This window comes from Eptatretus burgeri, chromosome 12 (assembly GCF_056783735.1).
Source record: "Eptatretus burgeri isolate ZD-2024b chromosome 12, Ebu_testis_v1, whole genome shotgun sequence".
NCBI classification, from domain to species: domain Eukaryota; kingdom Metazoa; phylum Chordata; class Myxini; order Myxiniformes; family Myxinidae; genus Eptatretus; species Eptatretus burgeri.
Window position 1 is genome coordinate 18,140,622 of NC_140972.1, and position 19,247 is coordinate 18,159,868.

The 19,247-nt window shown below is 39.1% G+C and overlaps 1 protein-coding gene across 3 annotated transcripts in view; it reads left to right on the forward strand.

Moving 5' to 3' along the window:
* LOC147015188 (transmembrane protein 47-like) overlaps window positions 1-18,969 on the forward strand; it is a 46,920-nt gene extending 27,951 nt beyond the window's left edge. For all 3 annotated transcript variants that reach the window (XM_085849743.1, XM_085849744.1, XM_085849742.1), the window contains exons 2-4: window positions 6,854-7,054; window positions 8,673-8,810; window positions 16,602-18,969. In XM_085849743.1, the coding sequence (XP_085705869.1) occupies window positions 6,859-7,054; window positions 8,673-8,810; window positions 16,602-16,792 (525 nt within the window). In that variant the 5' untranslated portion in view covers window positions 6,854-6,858 and the 3' untranslated portion in view covers window positions 16,793-18,969. The remainder of the gene's footprint in view (window positions 1-6,853; window positions 7,055-8,672; window positions 8,811-16,601) is intronic.
* The last annotated feature ends 278 nt before the right edge of the window (window positions 18,970-19,247 follow it).

A 19,247-nucleotide genomic window follows, 5' to 3' on the forward strand; every position in this document is an offset into this window, starting at 1 on the left:
AACCAACCCACACCAACAGAATAATGGATTTTAAATCCTGCAACCGAATCTCCCACAAACATTCATTGTAGCATGGAGGTTAGCAGCTCTGGCATGGACTGTGTCATCTTTCAAAGTCGATGCAATTAAATATATCAGATTAGTTGGAGGCCTGCTCAATAATGGGTATAGCCATGAGATACTCCCCCCATAAAATAACCAAAATGGGCAGAACAGAAGGAACCAGACATGTGTGGGCACAGTGTACTGCCCTACTGCCTGCGCCTTTCTGAAAGAATTGGCAGGATAGTATGCAGCGCATGGATTGGCATCGCCTCCAAGCCTCTACGCACCATGCGTAATGTCATTTCAAAACTAATGGACCCAATACCAACTGGTGATAAATCTGGAGTAGTTTACCATTAATTGTGCAGAGACTGCCCAATTCTACATTGGTGAAACTGGAAGGAATTTAAAACAAAGGCTAGATGAACATGATAGAGCAATTAGGCTTGGAGTGGTGACATTCAGCTATTGCATGTCATTGCCTGTAATCTGGCCACAAATTTGACTTGGATGGGATGCGTATCCAAGACATGACATCAAACAAACGACACCAAATAATATTGGAAACATGGCACATCAAGAGCCGAGAGGGTGGTCCAACTGGGGAAACTGTGGACATCCCTACACAATTCACACCTCTGATACAAATGGTGAAAGCAGCTGGCTAAGGTGGGCAAAAAACAGTTCTCGTTCACCAACACCACAACGACACATGTACAACACTCACTGGAAACTCCATCAATCACGCAACCCAGATGCAACCATGTCCAACATGGACACAAACCCAGCCATGTTTGTGCCCTGGAAACACAAAAACAATAAGAGCACACACGCCCATTCACTCTCGTACATACTGTGGTGTCCGCAGCCGATGAACACCAGCCTTGGACGAATAGCCGAACGGTTTTAGCTAGGAGGTGATCGGAAAAAATTATTGGCGGTTATGACGCGCATGGGATGGGAAGCAGCGAAGGAGCTTACCTGAACAGAAGCACACGGGTTTATTCTCGAACCCACAACGAATAAACAAACACAAGGAAATTCAATAATAATAAAAATATAATGACCGTTTTTACAGCCATTTTTCCCTGCTGTGCAGGGGTTGGCTTTTTCTTGCCTCTTGAGGCATTGTTTTATGGCCGGATGCCCTTCCTGACGCCAACCCTGGTCGCCTCTTACGACACACAGGGATATGGTACACCTATTCTAACCAGGGCATACACCGGGACCAGTACACTGGCACTCATTTCGCCGACCTCGGAAGAATGACAGGCTGAGTCAACCCCCTGGTGTTAATTCAGCAGCCAACGGGGCTTGAACTCAGGACCCTGGGATCCCAAGCCACCATCCTAACCACTAAGCCAACACCAGGCTTATAAATTCAATAATAATGGTTTCATGAAAATATATCAGAGGTGAAAATGAAAGGTGAGGTAAAACTAAATCCTAATTTGAGACATCTCCATCTTGGTGAAATCTTTGTGAGAATAATTCGAAATTTGCAAAAAAAAATTCCATTGATGGAAAAAAAAAGAAAAGAAATAAGTTCAGGTGGCATCAGAAATGTGAAAACTTTGGAGAGGGGAGGGAGGGGGGGTTGAATACTTTTGCAGGCCACTGAACAGACAAACCACTGCAGTTCACGGACTTTTTCTTAAAAAAAAAAAATCAACAGCAAAGTTGATGAAACTGCAGAAATTTAATTTTCTCAAATTAATGTTGAGAGTGGTGTACTCACTGCTGTATTGGGGCAACTCAGCATAACAATTGTGCATTTTGCGAGGAAAGCACCAAATTTGGCACACTGGTAGCCTAACATATTATGAACAGATTTGAATATTGGGCCATCTCAAATTCAGTCACTGATGGCTGTGGAAGCCATTTTCCACTGCCACCAAAAATTTGAGATGGCCCAATATCCAAATCTGTTTATAATATGAGAGGCTACTGGTGTGCCAAATTTGGTGCTTTCCTCACAAAATGCGTAATTGTTATGCTATATTTCGCTAAGTTGCCCCACTATGTGGGAAATAAGATGAAGCGATGTTTTGGGCTTGAGCCCCTTTTCAAAGCAAAATCATCTTACTTTGAATAAGGGCTTGAGCTCGACTCTTTGCCATGATGGTTCATAAATACCTCTTTCAAAATTTGGTTGAGGAAAATCAATGAATTAATTTTTCCACTGATGTGGACCAACTCCAATCTTTATAAAGACTTTTTTTCTGAATGTGAAACTTCAGGTATTCCTCAAGGTATTCCCTGCTCTATGTAGAGGTCCTTTGTCTTATTGATGTCTTCATGCCTGAATGCCATTTACATATAAATCTTAGAGACTTTTCTGTAGATTTTCTTTTACCCTAGGTTCAAATCCCATGTGCTGTGATGGTATCCCCCATTGTTTCCCGGTGCCTTTGTCTTTCACTGCAACGTTTTTTTTCAATGTTGACTTTTAGACAGAAGTGCAAGCGCCTTATTGGGAGTTAATTAATAGCAGTGGTTGTGCCATTTTATTCTCATCCAATTGTAGCATTCTAAAAATATCTAGTTTCTCAGGAAAATTTAGGCCATGTCGTATAGTAGTAATCTTTATTGTCCCATTTCCAGGAAAATTCCTCTTTGGTGCACAGTAAATTCAAAACATCACGTAGAAACAAAAACATCAAAAGGAATAAGAAAATAGCAAGTAAAATATGGAAGATGGACAAAATAGCAGTATGGCTAAGAATTTGAATTGCACGTGGTATAAATGACTTCTTGAAAATGTTGTTCTTAATAAGTGCAGAACGAAAGCATCTCCCCCAATGGCACTTTTTCAAAAAGACCATTCAAGAAATGACTTTCATTGGAACATGTATCCATCGTCTTCCTTTTCAACACTCGCAAACAGAGACTCCATACAGATTGAAGGTCTACCCACTTTAAATGCTGGTGTGACATTGGGCAAATTTTATTAACTTATTCTTGACTTACCTTTCTCAGTCATGACTTATTCCACACATTTAGATAATACTAAGAAACCAAATTAAATGACAAAACATTGGTCAACATCTGCATCATGCGTGAACTAGTTAACACCAAATTAATTCAACTTCTTGAGAAGATACAATCTTAACATTGATTTATCATGTACAGAATCAGTATTTTCATCAAAAGTTAGCTTACTATCAAGTGTAGTGCCGAGGTCTTTAAATTTGGTAACAATTTCCACCTTTTTACCATTTATGGTTACAGGCTCCTGATTGTGACATTTTCGAAAATCTAAAATCATCTCTTTAGTTTTGCATACATCCAGAGTGAGACATAAGTCCCCAGACCACTGATTCAACGTGTCGATCACATCAAGGTATGATACAAAGGACGATTGATCAGAAAGACAGCCAACAATAGCGATGTCGTTGCGTACTTAATAAAGCTACACAATTCTTTGAATGTCACACTTCCATTGGTGTACAGACTGAACAGTGGAGGTGATGTGGAGCAATTTTGATAACTTTGATAAACTACCATTCACCCTCACCTGCTGAGGACAGTCTAGTAAAAAACTTTCCACCCGAGTCGGATATGGGGGTTCAGGCACAAGTCACCCATCACTTTGAGAGGGGTAAATGGTTGCATAGCGTTAAAGGCCGATTAGAAATCAATAAATAATCCACAAACATAGTTCCCATCTTGTCAAGGTGACTTGTGATTAGACGAAGCAAACTGAGCCATGCTTATAATATCGACAACTAAACCAATTTTAGTTCAAATGTCCATTCAATTAAAAATTAAGTACTGCAAATATTATACAATAGTCCAAGAAGCACCATTTTACTTTTTCAATATACAAATGGTAAGAAACACCTTCCTTAATTATATTCACTCTTTATGTTTAAAAATAACAAACATTGGTGTGTCTTGGAAGATTGTGAGTGTCTCATTCATATAACCTTTAGAGCTGCCCTCTGCCCCCACCTTGTTTGTAGCCATTATTTTTTTTTTATAAATTGCTTCATATAGCCTTCATATGAAACAATTGATTAAAATCAATCAGATGGAAGACCAAGAAGGAACTCAAAGAAGTAAAGAGGAAAAACGGAGTCATCAGGAGGAACCTGGATAGGATTCGGGTTTCAGCCATCACACCACAACCCTCAAACCCCATCAAGGTGCAGCCAAGTGAACCTTACATAAAAATTGCTGCCTTAATTCACTTCTTCTTAGAGAGATAGATAATGAAAGAGAGGAATAGAAAGTTAAAAAATGAAAGAGAAGAAAAACCAATAATTAGAATGAACAAAGAGAATTATGAAAAAGAAAATTAGAAAGAAATGTGAAAGGAGCAAAGAACAAAGATGTCGGGAAGAACACGGACAGATAGATTTCAGCAATTACTTCCCAGCCTCAAACACAGCAACATGTACGAGCTTCCTGAGGTCCATCAGCAGGGAAGCACAGTCCACACAGCATCAGGATGTTTTTTTTTATCGGAATTATAAACACATTTTAATTGAATCTAATAGATAGCCTGGGGTCACATATATTGTTCAAGGGAATTAGTTGTCTGCAAAATTAATTGTTTTTCTGGCATTTCACTTTGAAAACACACAAAAAGTACCTCCATTGAGACGAGGAAGGTAAACGCACAATGGTTTATTATTCCTGTATCCAGCAAACTTTGCATAAAATTTATCCATATACAAATTTGAGTAATTTCAAGGGTCAGTTCATCTCCCAGCGCTCACTGGTCGTTGGTATATATTAAAGATCCCACAGTATCTTTCACAAAGGTGAGGCGAGTTATCACAGGCACCCTGAAAAAAATTCTAAATTCCTGCCCTGATTGACTGCCTGGAAGGCAATAGCATACCACCCAGCTTTCCATGAGCACCGCCAATTTGTCAAGAGTATGGTACATTGATGATGATGATGATGATGATGATGATGGGTCGCTTATAAGCCTGCTTCTCTTCGCTGGCTTTCCCTTGTACCTCTTCATCCTTTCCCCAATCAACGATGTGTGTTCGTTCAAAATTTTCCATTGAACGAACACGCATCCCGTAAAAGCCTCTATTACCCTTCCAGGCAACCCACTCACTCCCACTCCTTTTTATTGCCCTCATTTCTTTCGGTGGAATTGTCTCCCTGGATCCCTTTAGTCCCACTCTTCAGTTCAGTCCCCTCCTCTCCTTTTCCTTAATTCATTGAAGATGATGATCAAAATAGAGATTACAGGATGCAAGGGGTAATTTTGGAGCGTGTCTCACAAGAGAAGGATCTGGGGTTGGTAATAGATATGGGAGGTAAGCAGGCAGCACAGTGCCAAGCTGTAGCGTAATAGTTTTAGGTAGAGCGAATAGGGTTTTAGGCTGTATTTGGGGGGGATCAATTATAAATCAAAAGAGGTAGTGTTAGCATTGTACAGGGATTTAGTGAGGGCCACATCTAGAATATTGTGTGTAGTTTTGGTCACCACAACTCAGGAAGGACATAGCTGCCATAGAGACGGTTCAGCGCGGGGCTACTAGATTGATTCTGGGCCTAGCTCGACTCAGCTGAAGGAGGAGCGGCTGAAGGAGACAGGGCTAAAAACACTAGAAAGGAGGAGGTTACGAGGATTTATGACAGAGATGTTTAAGATAATGAAGGGTATTGACAAAATAAGTGCAGATGAATCATTCAACAGAGTAGACAGTGATAGAACCAGGAGCCATAGCCTGTGAGTAAAGAAGAGGAGAGTTAAGACGGTAGTAAGGCAGGGTCTTTTACTGAGTCTTTTACTCAGAGAGTAGTTAATGCATGGAATGGCCTCCCTGGAAAGGTAGTGGCAGCAGAAAAAGTAGATAAGTTTAAATTAGAATTAGATAGGTACCTGGAAGTTATGGAAATAGCGGGGTATGGGTATGTTGGCAGGACTTTTAGGTAGTTTGAGCATTGATGGGTGATTGTGTACATGTGTACGGAGTGCTGTTGGTGGAGGTCTTGTCAAGTGGGGTTGTTTGGTTGATGTTGTGTGTTTTTAACCCAGCCCATTCTCCTTACCCTGAGGGGAAGAAAAGGAAAAAAACTTAAAAAAAAACTACAAAAACAAATAAACAAACAAAAACATTCTTTCATCAATTACAAACATTTTTTTGCATTTTCTTCCTTGGATCTTGTGCAGATGGGTTGGTGTGGTGTTTGCGCAGGCAGGATGGGCTGAATGGCCTCCATCTGTGTCAGATTTCCTTGTTATATCCTTGTTATGATGAACCATCGCCATCTAGTGCTGTTTCCTACTTTCTGTTTTCTCGAATGTTCTGCCGAATTGTCTTTCTCTCCTTGCAATGATCTGTTCAGCTGTGTGTCCCTCGTTTGTTTCCTTTCCCTCTGCCCCATTGTGTGTTGCCTTTCCACCCTGTCTTCTCCAGTTCTTCTTGGTGGTGCCAATATATTTCAAAAGCCTTTGTTAACAATTCAAAAATTGTACTTTGTTAACCTTTGTTAACAATTCAAAAATTGTACTTTGTTAACCTTTGTTAATCACTTTGCAATTGTACTTTTTCTTTATATTTCCTCCTTTTGTTTTCCCATTCACATTAGTTATCAATATGTGGACGAAAATATTAAAAATTGATTACCTCTTAGGTGTGCAATCCTTTTCCTTTTTTTCAGATTCATATACTTCACTTTCATCGCCCCTTCCTTCATCAGTTATCGTAACTTTCTTCATAGTGATATTCTTATGATCAAAAAAGTTTATTATGTGTATTCTGCTGATGTTTCTTTGCTCATTTTCAATTCCTACCCATAATAGTTTTCTAATCTCTCATTTCCTTTCTTCCCCTAGCCACCATGACCAAGGTCCTCACTATCCGTCCATTTCCACTTATTGGCCTCACTTGCTTGATCACAGCTGCTGTGTTGGCAGTGCTGGCTCTGGCGGACTCACCCTGGGTCAATGCAGATCACTACAGCCTCAGCCTGTGGCAGCTATGCAAGCTGCGCAGCGACATTAAAGCCTGGCATTGCACAGATGCTCGAACCACCGGTACACAATTGAACATGCCATCAAACCTTGCATTTTTTGTTTTTATTGGTTGGTTTTAGTGGTTTGACGGCTGTACATTTATTATTGTGGTGACAAACACATTGGTATTGAACTCTTAATTGGTTTACCACTGGAAATGCATTTAAAATATTTTTGGTTTTTAATTTTTTTTTATTTGCAGTCGTTGCTTTTCCTCTTCAGATGCCCAAGAATGGTTTAAATCAGATCTGGACTTTTGTTTATAGCTAAACTTGTAATTAACTTTGACAGGTACTCTGTAGCCAATCATCTGTAAATTATGACATGCTTGATTATTTTCATTGAACAAAGATTTCATAATTTTTCAGCACATTCCTTAAAGCATGATTATTCGCCCACGTTGGACTTATTCCGAAACAGGGGCTTATGAATTTGGTCTCGATTTTCGTGTCCATGCGTGCGTGCATCCACAACCATATCTCGGACGTGTATGGACCGATTTTATTTGTACTTGGGACAAAGACAACACATGATGGTAAATGTATGCACATCATTTTGTTTTGCGAAGCGATCAAAGATGGCCAACTGGAGGCCATTTTAGTAGTTCAAAAAAAAAAATACCTGATGTTGAACACATCCTCAACAATTTCTCGGACATGCATTTACCAATCTTGTTCAAACTTAGCACACAGATAAGGAATGATATCTTGCATATACACGTCATTTATTTTTGAGATCAGATCCAAGATAGCCAACTGGTGGCCATTTTGGTCCTTAAACGTGTCCACAACTATTTTTCAGACATGCATGGTCCATTTTTGTTCAAACTTGGCAAAAACACAGTACACGATGGCATACACGTGCCCCTCACTTTAATTTGCGATCTGATCAAAGATTGCCGATTGATAGACTGGCATCCATTTTAGTTGTAAAAAACCCCAATATTAAACTCATCCTCAACCATTTCTCGGACGTGCATTTACGGATATTTTTCAAACTTAGCACACAGATAACGAATGATGGCCTACATGTGCGCGTCATTCTTTTTCGAGATAATATCCAAGATGGCCGACTGGCGGCCATTTTGATACCTGAGTGTCTCCAACCATTTCTTGGACGTGCATGGTCCAATTTTGTTCAAACTTGGCAAAGATCACAGGTCACAAATGTCATAGATGTTCTTGTATGTCACATGACTATTCAAGTCAGTTGTGTAGCCACATAAGTCTTGTAAATATGGGCTAGCTCTTTAAGCCCATACACCAAAATAACTAAAACCATGGGGGCTATGGCATTTTATGTTTTTTTCTCCTTGTTGGTTATTGGTTACCATCATTATACAGACAAAAACCACTCAAATCTATTGGACGGTAAAAGGGAGAATCTGTATAAAAGAGAGTCAGGGGTCAAACATTTCTGATATCTATGTATGTATATGTATATGTATATATATATATATATATATATATATATATATATATATATATATATATATATATATATATATATATATATATTTCCCCTTGGCTGGATAGGAATTGGGTCAGTGGTGGGTGCTCTGACAATTACACTGAAGGATGGTCAGGTACATCTACAGTAAATAAAAATAAAATTGCATTGTTTTTATGTGCCATGGCAGATTGGAAGGTGTGGACCATTGCCTTAATGTTCCTTGGTCTCATCATCACTATTGTGTGTGCACTGCTCGCCCTCTGGACATTGTGCAAAGGTTCCAACAACTTCAACAAGATAATCGGTGCCCTCGCATGCATTGCTGGTGAGTTCGTTTACCAGGCCTGCTTTTAATCTCTTTTCCTTTTGTCCTTCCCAATTCAACAAGCTGATTTGTTTGTGTTTGTGTGATGTTTCTTATCCACTACAATGTAACTAAGCTACCCTTCTGTTGTGATAAATGCATGTTCCTATACTAATTGCACATTGATCATTAAAGGTAGGAAGCCAGACATTACAATGAAAAACAAAAGAGCTATGTATCTGACTTTTGTTTTTTCCCCAAGTACATGATGTGTTTTAAATTAAGATAATTATTATTTACATCAGTTCAACTTAACTTCATCCACAAACTGGCTTGCAAAAAATCCCACAAAAAACATGTTTGACTACGTCTTATAAACTTTGATTAAAAAAAAATTATATGACAAACTTTTGACTTTTATGAATTGAGATATTTGCCCTCGCTCAAGGAGAGGGTATTGTGTATGGGTCCATTTGTTTGTTTGTCCTCGCAGAACTTTCGTGTTTTTCTTGGCAATCGCTTGTTGAAGTGAGACAAAATTTTCACCATAGCTGTGATTACTCGTGTGGAATGTTTTAATCATGATTATGACGTCATAGGTCACGTGGTGTGGCAGCCATATTGGAAAAATGGAAAAACTTTGGACCCCTGTAGCACTGAAACTATACCAAGGAAAAATTTGAAACTTGTCACATAGCAAGTACTCATGGGGAATAAGTATGATTTTTATGGCATCATAGGTGCCTTTGTTATGATGTCATAATTGCATATGTTGAATGCTACATCTGATCAGTATGAAAATTTGAGGGTCATCTCGGGATAAAATTGTCCACATAAAAAAATGTGACTGTCATTGGTCACATGATTTGGCAGCCTTATTGTTAAAAAACAACCTTCAAAAATCTTCTTCGAAGTGGCTGAAAAGATCAAGGGGTGGGGGGGGGTGGGTGGGGGTTCAGATTGTTCTTTCAGAGAGACAGTGAGAGTGTAAGATTTGTCAGGGTTAAAAGACATGTTCCACATATTGAACCAGCTTGTGATTTTATCCAGATCTGCAGAGAGTGAAGAGGCTGCGGTTTGCTGATCTGAGGGATGACAGATGGTATGGCAGAGGGTGAAGTCATCAGCAAAGAGATAAAGAGGATTTTCCAGAGACTTGGAGAGATCATTGATGAAAGCCAGAAAATGAACAGGGCCCAGAATGCTGCCTTGTGGAACTCGAGCCTGGACAGGAAGAGGGGATGAGAGAACTTCATTACATGGTTTCGCATGGTTTAGCAGCCATATTGCCAAACTATGCCAAATCAATATGGCTGCCAAACCAATATGACATATAGGTCACATGGTTTGGCAGTCATATTGGATATACTAACATACCCATCAGAGATGGGGAATCCCCCGCCATTGAATAATGCCATTTTTCAAGATGGCTGCCTGGCGGTCATATTGGATGTTCGACATGGCCGAAAATTCAATAGCAACCTACTTCATTCTGTTCCCTACATTTCCAGCAAGTTTCATCAGAAAAGAAAAAAATTGGAGCCTATATTGCGATAACGTCGTTTTTTTCAACATGGCTGCCTGGCGGCCAGATTGGATGTCCGACCGGGCAGAAATTAAATAGAAACCTACTTCGTCCCATTACCTACCCTCCCAGCAAGTTTCGTTGGAAAAGAAAAAAATTTAGGGCCTATTTCGCAATAATGTCATTTTTCAAGATGGCTGCCTGGCGGCCATATTGGATGTTCGACATGGCCGAAATTCAATAGCAACCTACTTCGTTCCGTTACCTACATTTCCAGCAAGTTACATCAGAAAAGAAAAAAATTAGAGCCTATATCGCGATAACGTCGCTTTTTTCAACATGGCTGCCTGGCGGCCATATTGGATGTCCTAGCGGACCGAAACCATGTTGGAAAAAGTTTGCCAGGGGTGAGGAACATAGTAACCAAAAATAATTGAAATCAGATAAGTGGTTTTCTATTTATTACAAAAACATTTTTTTTAAGATGGCTGCCCCAGTCAGCCATCTTGGATCCGGCCACGCCCAAAATCAATAGGGTTCTTCCTTTTCAGGTGGTACATGTGTGACTCAAATTTCAAATCGATATGGCAAACAGTTTATGAGTTATCGCACTGACAGTTATAAATGTTGACGCCACCCCAGTCGGCCATCTTGGATCCGGCCACGCCCAAAATCAATAGGGTTCTTCCTTTTCAGGTGTTACATGTGTGACTCAAATTTCAAATCGATATGGCAAACAGTTTATGAGTTATTGCACTCACAGCTATAAATGTTGACGCCCAGCCAGCCAGATGGACGGACAGACGGACAGCCGGACAGACGGACGACCCGGGTGACAACAATTTTCCCCTTCCGCCACGCGGCAGGATATAATAAAACCCACAAAAATTCTCTCCACAATTATTTTTTATTTGTAGACCTTGTCAAGGCTTGTATGAGAGCTAACACACAACACACAGCAAGGGGGGGGGTAAGGGGGGCATGAGACAAGAGGGGTGGGAGTGGGAAGGACAAATCAGTGGGGAACAGAGACATTAGGAGATCTGTGGAAGGGAGAGGGATGGGGCAGGGAACATGGGGTATACAAGATGGACATTACAGGGACTTTCAGGAAGGAAGGCAGGGAAATTGAAGGAGGTGGATTTGGAGTGGATTAATGGTGGTAGAAAAGATCGAGGTTTTGGATGATAGGTGGTGGTGAACAGCTGTTTTGAAGGCCTGGAGGGAAGAATGGGATTGAAGAGAGTGTGGTAGTTTATTCCAAATGTGGGAAGAAAGAGGAATGAAAGAGTGAAGGTGAGCAGAGATTCGTGATTTTGGTAGTTTTACCAGAAGGGGGTTGCCAAAGACTCAGCCTCATCACGGGAGATACCAATGTTCCTAAATGCCTTGGTTTCCACAGCATGAAGCCGAGAAAAGTGAGATGCAGGAGCACCAGCCCAGAGAGGAGAGCAGTACTCCATCAGGCTTCGGACGAAAGCTTTGTATGTGGTCAGGAGCTCAGGTGGGCCAAGGAAGGACTTTGCACAATGGAGGATTCCCAGTTGGCAACTGGTTTGGAGGCCAGGATGGAAATGTGGCTTTTCCAGGAAAGATCATGGCAGATAGTGAGATCCAGAAACTTGAATGAAAGGACTTCTTCTAGAGGATTATTGAGAAAGTAGATGGGAAGGTTTTCCAAATGGTCAGAGAGAGAGAGAGAGAGAGAGAGAGAGAGAGAGAGAGAGAGAGAGAGAGAGAGAGAGAGAGAGAGAGAGAGAGAGAAAGAGAGAGAGAGAGCGAGAGAGAGAGAGAGACAGAGACAGAGACAGAGACAGAGACAGAGACAGAGACAGAGACAGAGACAGAGACAGAGACAGAGACAGAGACAGAGACAGAGACAGAGACAGAGACAGAGACAGAGACAGAGACAGAGACAGACAGACAATGGCTGGACAGATTGAGGGGAAACTTCACACAAATGTTCCCCAAGTCTTGGGTGTACAAGTTTGTTGCGGAATAATTGATAGATCACACGGTTTGGCAGCCATATTGGATTGAAGAAAAATATTAAATTATGTTTTCTCTGGAACCGCTTAATCAATCGAAATGAAACTTCTCAATTATGATCGAGTGGAGATGGGGAATACATGTTTTAAATTTTAGCTTTATTGGCCACAAGGTGTGGCAGTCAGTATCATTTAATTTTTTTAATGTGGGTTATTTTTGATTTTTTTTTTTGAATAAGGCTCACTTGGTTGTGTTTGGATAGGTTTGAGGGTAGAGGAGTAGCAGATGAAATGCGAGTCCTACCCTGGTTCCTAATGATTTCTTCATCTTTGCTTTTTGCTTGCTTGGGATCCTTCTGATTACTCCAATGCAGGACTGTTCCTATTTGGTCTTCCATTTGATTTGAATTTAATTTATTTTAATCCCATTTTAAATTCACTTTAATAATAATAAAAAAACGAGGGTCTGCAATCTCTGATTGTTCTTTATAGTTGAGAAATGTTTCAGGCTTAACTGTTAAAAATTTCAGAAACAAACTTGCGATTTGGCTGCTCACCCGACAAGTATGAAGTTTACTGTGTCCAAAATTTTTGCATTCCTTTGGCTTACTTTACCCATGTTTGCAAAATCCTTCGAAGCTTCAATTTTCTGCCTTTGCCATTTTATTCTTTGTATGAAATGTTGCAATATAATTTAGGTTATTCTGCCATGAAACTACAAAACAATTGAATCTGATTTGAAGCCAGAGGATACCTTTATAAATGAGCATTTGAATCACAATGGGCAACTTCAAGCTGATCGGAATTTAATCTGAAAACTGCAGTACAATTCTGGCATAAAGTGAATTTTGTTCCATCGAATGCATTTTATTTAAACCTCTTTACATGCTGCCAGTTGTTATTAATGTCCAGCATCGTTTTTTTGTTTTTTTAATAGTCTGATGATGCTGTACTGCCTTCACACACAATTTTAAAGCCTCAGAGAAAATAAATACCACTCAAAATAACTTTTGACCTCCCCATATTTTCAATCGTGTTTGCATTCAATTCAGCTATTGCAAAGAAAGAAAAAAGTAGCTACATGAACAAGTTGTCAGAAATAACTAAAAAATTCAATGAGTCTTGAAATGAGGCACCCCAATTTTAAACAAGAGTTCATGGAACACCTTAACCTGCTCAGTCTTGAGGAAAAGGACATGGGAAGGGTTTTTTTTTTAACTCTTGCTTTGCATTTCCGAGCATGATCTATATTTTTTATGAGCCACAATTTTGTCTAAATCTCCATGTTCCCCAGCACTTAAAGCAAAACGGTGCTAGCAACCGAGATATTTGTCTGAATGCCGATTCTCATAGTTACTTTGCCCTCAGGGCATGAGACAGTGTGAATATTTTTCCAAGTTTCTGCTAAACTGGAGATTTTTGGAAATGCCAATAAGGTAATTTGTGTTCTACATCTTTAAAGTATATAATTCAATTGAAATAACATCAAGGTTCCAAAGGATGTAGAAAAAAAAAAACTTTTTCAGAAATTTACCGTTTTTTACACCACCCTATCGAACACATTTAATTAGTTCTTCATTCCTGTTGTTTGTGTGCTTTTGACGTCACTAGAAAACAATAAGTTTCCTGTTTGGAATGATTTTCAATTTTATGAGCGCACAGAATCATAGGTAATAATACTTCTCGAAGCAAGAGAAAAATATTTAATAGAACGATACACAGGAGCACAAGCACAACAACCAATGCCACTGCGACAGCAGCAACAGCAATACATGTTATAAAATGTCCTTTTTCGCATTTTTCACTTCATTTTACATCTTAATTGAGGCACAAGATAGACATGCTATGTGTTTGTGAAGTGCAACATGTTATCTTTTGATTAAATCCATCAGCCAAGCAATGAGTAGGCATGGCTAGTATTATGAAAAATTGAGAGGTAAACACAATATACAACAATCATGCGACAAAAGCAATAAATAGAGATCACAACAATAATCTTGTGACGATTGGCATTGAGTGCTCCCCACCAAATGCACTGACATCACCCAGCATGTCAAATGCGTTGACAGAAATCTAATTTAAAAGCTGTGCAATGGAATAAAAGTTGAAAGCAGAATTGTAAGACATTGTTAATTCGGCCTCCAAAATTTGTTGACGATGCATGCCAAGCGGTGAGAGAGGAGGTAGGAATTGTGCCAGATGAAGGGACAGACACCATCCATCTTTTGTATTCATTTTATCCAAATATATAACTCTATCAAATTTTATTACACAAGAAAAAAAGCATTTCCGAAAAAATGTAAACACAGAGGGATGAAATCTCAAAAAAAAACCTACCAAACAAGGTAGGAATGACACCACATTACGATGCCACAATGCGACACCACAATCCTCTTCTGGTTGAGCATGACAATGTCTTTTGATATTTTACTTTTTTTGTGGGATTGTGATGCAATAACGTCAAAAGATGTTGTGATGGTAATCCATAAGAGGATTGTGGTGCCGTATTGTGGCATCATAATGTGGTGTCATTCCTACCTTGTTTGGTTGTGTTTGAGATTTCATCCTTTTTACATATTTTTTTTAATGTTTTTTTTTCTTCTTTCTGCAATTATTTTAAAGTAATAAAATGCTTAATGTTTTATATATTTTGTTATTTTGGCATGGTTTAAATCCATCTATGTTATTAAATTGTTTTAATACTTGTTTCAGTTGATTTGGGGGATTGTTTGTGTATGTATCGCTTTTGGAATGGTACTGTTCATCTTTCCCCTTTCACAATCCTGGCATGCTTTAGTTGAGTCCACATTTACATTCAATTTATTTTCCTAATAAAACGATTAATGTTTGATATAATTTTAAATTTTAGGTATGCCTGCACTTGCCCAGAGACAAAGTAACTTCCTCGTGTTGAAATCACCATCATGGCTTCAGCAGTTATTGAATTAGGTCGGGCTACAGTTTTACATTGTTTTAAGAGGGGAAGCAGAAGAAGAAGTACAAATTGGTCATTTAACGATGTATTCTGGTGTCTTTTTTAAGTCATGGTAGTTCAGAAAATGCTCGAGAATAAAAGGTATGGCTTTTAAATGCTTCAAATTTCACTGTATAGTAGTTTATGAGCATACCATTGTGTACACATTTGAATGGTTGGTGATATATTTTTCTTTCTTTTAAATTCTACCCCCCCCCCCCATATCATCCCTCTATATGGAGTACTGCCATACTCCATGATAAATTTATTATGTAATGGATGCCTATCACACATCTAAACTTAATGTTTGGAGATGCACATTTAATCTCATAAGGGATATTAATTTATTAAATTGTGGTAAGTGTGTAGTACAATAATCTCATCCTGCATGCTTACCACAATTTAATAAATAAATGTGTTAATATGAGTTCCTTTACAAGAACTTCAAAACAGGAGGCCACCAGGTGCATCAAGCCAACAAATGAATGCATCAACCCATGGGTTGTTTGTCCTTGCTCTGTTATTTTTTTATTTATTTAAATGCTGAGCGTCGAGTAAAGAAACAACACATACCACTTATAAAGTCTTTGGTATGATCCAGCCGGAGTTCGAACTACCAACTTCCCAGATTCAGAGTGGTCCCTCTAATCTGTATTACACCGCCGAGTTTGGTATGCATGGCCAATTTAAATTTGCTCATTATGGAAAGCATGGCCATCCACTGAAAAGCAATTTCGCAAAAGTCACCTTATGACATCTTGAAATTTCATTTAAATCGAACAAAAGGGATGTGGCTGCACATGTTAAAATATTGAAATGGCGGACAATTCGTGTCTCAGATTTTCATTTGTCAGAATCAGATTCCTCAGATTCCACATGAGCTGCTTTTATTTTCAGATCTTCAAATAACCCCCAAAAATGTTTTTTTTTTTTTGCCTTTTCTTTGGTTGTTGTGGTCTTTCATCATATTCCTTCGCCCATCATCAGTGTCATGTTTACATCCATGCAAGTCATTAAACCATTCATGGTTGCTAAAGATATGAGTGCTGATGCAATGTAACTATATATTTCTGGTCTTCTTCTTTTCCCATCTCTTGTAAATCGCTAATATTTCCTTCTCGTCCACTCAAAATTGGATATCTCTCAGTTTCCACCCATGTCACTCATATCCGCACAATAGTCATCTTTTCATTTCATCGATTTTAAAATAAATCATCTGTTTACTCATGCATTTGAACATATTTTAATTCTGACCTTTGTTTCTTGCCCCCACCCCTTTCACTTCCCTCCCCATTTTCAAATATGGACATAAACATTCCCTACAGTGCTTCTTCAGCTTACCGCATTGATTCTGTATGCGGTGCGCTTTGTTCATGAAACTGTACTGCACACTTACCATGAGTTTGCCTGGGGCTATGGCATTGGCTGGGGTTCTACTATATTCCTCATCGGAGCAGCAGTCTTCTTCTTTCTGAAAAGCCAGCCATACCACTCTCCAAAACATATAAACCACTAGTTTCACTTCTTCATATCCAGCTAAGTGGAAGTGCTTATGCATTTGAATCCTTTCCCATAAACATGGCTTGTAGACAGTCGCTTGCCACAAACGCTGATATTTTGGATTTTAAGGGTTGAGAGAATAAGAGAAGAAAAATTACTTGCTTTGGATAGCTGGTTGGTCAAGGAAGCAGTTGATGATTAAGTTATGTTTTATTTGTTTTAAATGTTTTTGATTCACCAGATGAATGTAATTCAACTGAAAGGTATGCTCTTAGTTCCCAATACCGAGCTGGCAATTTATTTGTTAACTTGAAAAGCAAAGCAAGTATGTTTCAGAGATTTAATCCATTACTGGCTTGAGAATGGTGAACATTTATTTGCTTGTCAACACAAATGGTGAGCATTCTGCTACATACTTGTTCTTTTATTGTTCGCCTCTCTATTTCATCCTCCTTTTGTTGATCTTTTCTTCGCTCTAGCCCCCACCTTGATTGGCCTTTGGCTTTGTGGCAGGTGAAATTCCATTTTTAAAAAATGCAATTGCAGGGCTCTAGAATGTTAGTAAATTGCATGCGTGTGTGGGTTGTATTATCTGTTTTGAAATTAATAACCATTTTATTGCCACTAACTGTGCAAGCTTACACTTTTGCGCAAGTGGTGAAAGCCACGGCCATTATTCAGAATTGAAAAGTCAGATGACGTCACATACTATCCTATTGCTGGTGAATGGATCCAGTATTGCGGCAAATCAATCATTCATTCTGTGATTGAATAACATCGTGTGCTACTCACGGTGTTGCTTTTTTTTGTTTTATGGAAATTGGCATAACAGGCTTGTTTCAGCATTTAAGTCTCTTAAACTGATAAGTACAGTAATTATTATCAACATTCATCATCATCTTCATTCATGTTTAGTGTATAAAAGGTGTTTGTCAATGTGAAGTCTATGTTCATTATATCTGTCTCGATAGTGCTTTGCCTGAAAGCAGGTTCAGTGCTGCCAATGCAGTTTAATTGCAAGGCTTACATCGGGTGGTTTACCTTTGCCTTCCCAGTGACAGTCAAGGCAGGAATTTGTAATTTGTTATGATGCTCGCAACAACTCATCTAGTCTTCATCAAAGACACTGTGGGATCCTTAACATCCAGCAGCTAACGCTGGCAGGTAGGACACCTGGTTTAACGTCCATCTGAGGGATGGCACACTTTGTGATCAAACTCTCTGTCTGGGAAGGACTGAGATCCCACAGTTTATAATTGGACAGAAAATCAGTCTTTAAATGTAGTAGCTCACAGACTTCTCACAGCTGATTGATGATCCCTGAGTCAAAATATAATTTTAAAATCGCTTTGTTTCATAATGTTGCACCTTTGTTTATAAAGCACACAGCACTTCAACAACTAAAACAACAACAACAAAATTACATGGACACTGATGGTTGGGCTTATGATTCTTTTGAGTATTTTTGGGTTGTTCTATCTCGTGCAATTCACTTGCACATCTCGTGGTACCTTTTGAAAAGAGTATATCACGGTGTGCTGGTAAAACAGACATATTTAGAATTGCTGTCCTAAATGCTGGTGGGAAGGCCATGACCAACCATCCATTGTAATCCATACCATGATACTGCTTTAGCATTTATTCTCCTGTTAAGGACAATTTGTACATTAGATCAGATCAAACAAGTTTAGTCAAAACCCCAGAATCTTTGACAACTTATCTCGTCGCCTTACAAGGCCGACCTAAGCAGTGTTTTTATGAAAGTCTTGTGGTGACCATCTTAATTTTTTTTTAATTTTATGACTGTTGGAGACTAATTAATGGAAGTCAATTTTATTTTCCCTCTCCGATGTATTGACAAGCCTGTAATAATGTTCATTCTCTTCCTTGAACATGTGTTGGGGGAAATGATTTTCAGCTGCCTGAATACAAACCACCACGCATGAAAAATATTCTTTATTTTCCTTTCTTAAATGACTTTCATCAACTTATGATCAGTTGTGGAATGATATGAGTTTTTCAGACGTTTTCAAATCATCAGCCACAATCAAACTTTTGAAGTCTGTTGAAAAACGCACCAAACATTGAGAATTAAGGGAGCAGTAAATGTGACTACGGTTAAAGTGGGGAAGGGGGTCGGAGTTGTATTAATCACTGTTTATTGACTTTCAATGAACTAAACTTTTAAACTTTTTTATTTTTAAATACTTCTCGCACTGTTCAGTGCATAAGGCTGCCTCAGCAGTTTTATTGGCAAAGGGTTTCTATCTTGGATGGATCGCCACTCCGAAGCAGGATACTCGATTGAAGGTGCAGAGATTTGGAATTTAACCATGATGCTGGTGACAGCTCGCCAACTCTTCACAAAGTGGGATCTTTATCGTCCACCAACTAATGCCGGCAGACGGAACTCCCAGCTTAACGTCCATCCAAGGGACGACATACACTTCGGTGAGTCCACCTGCCTGTGA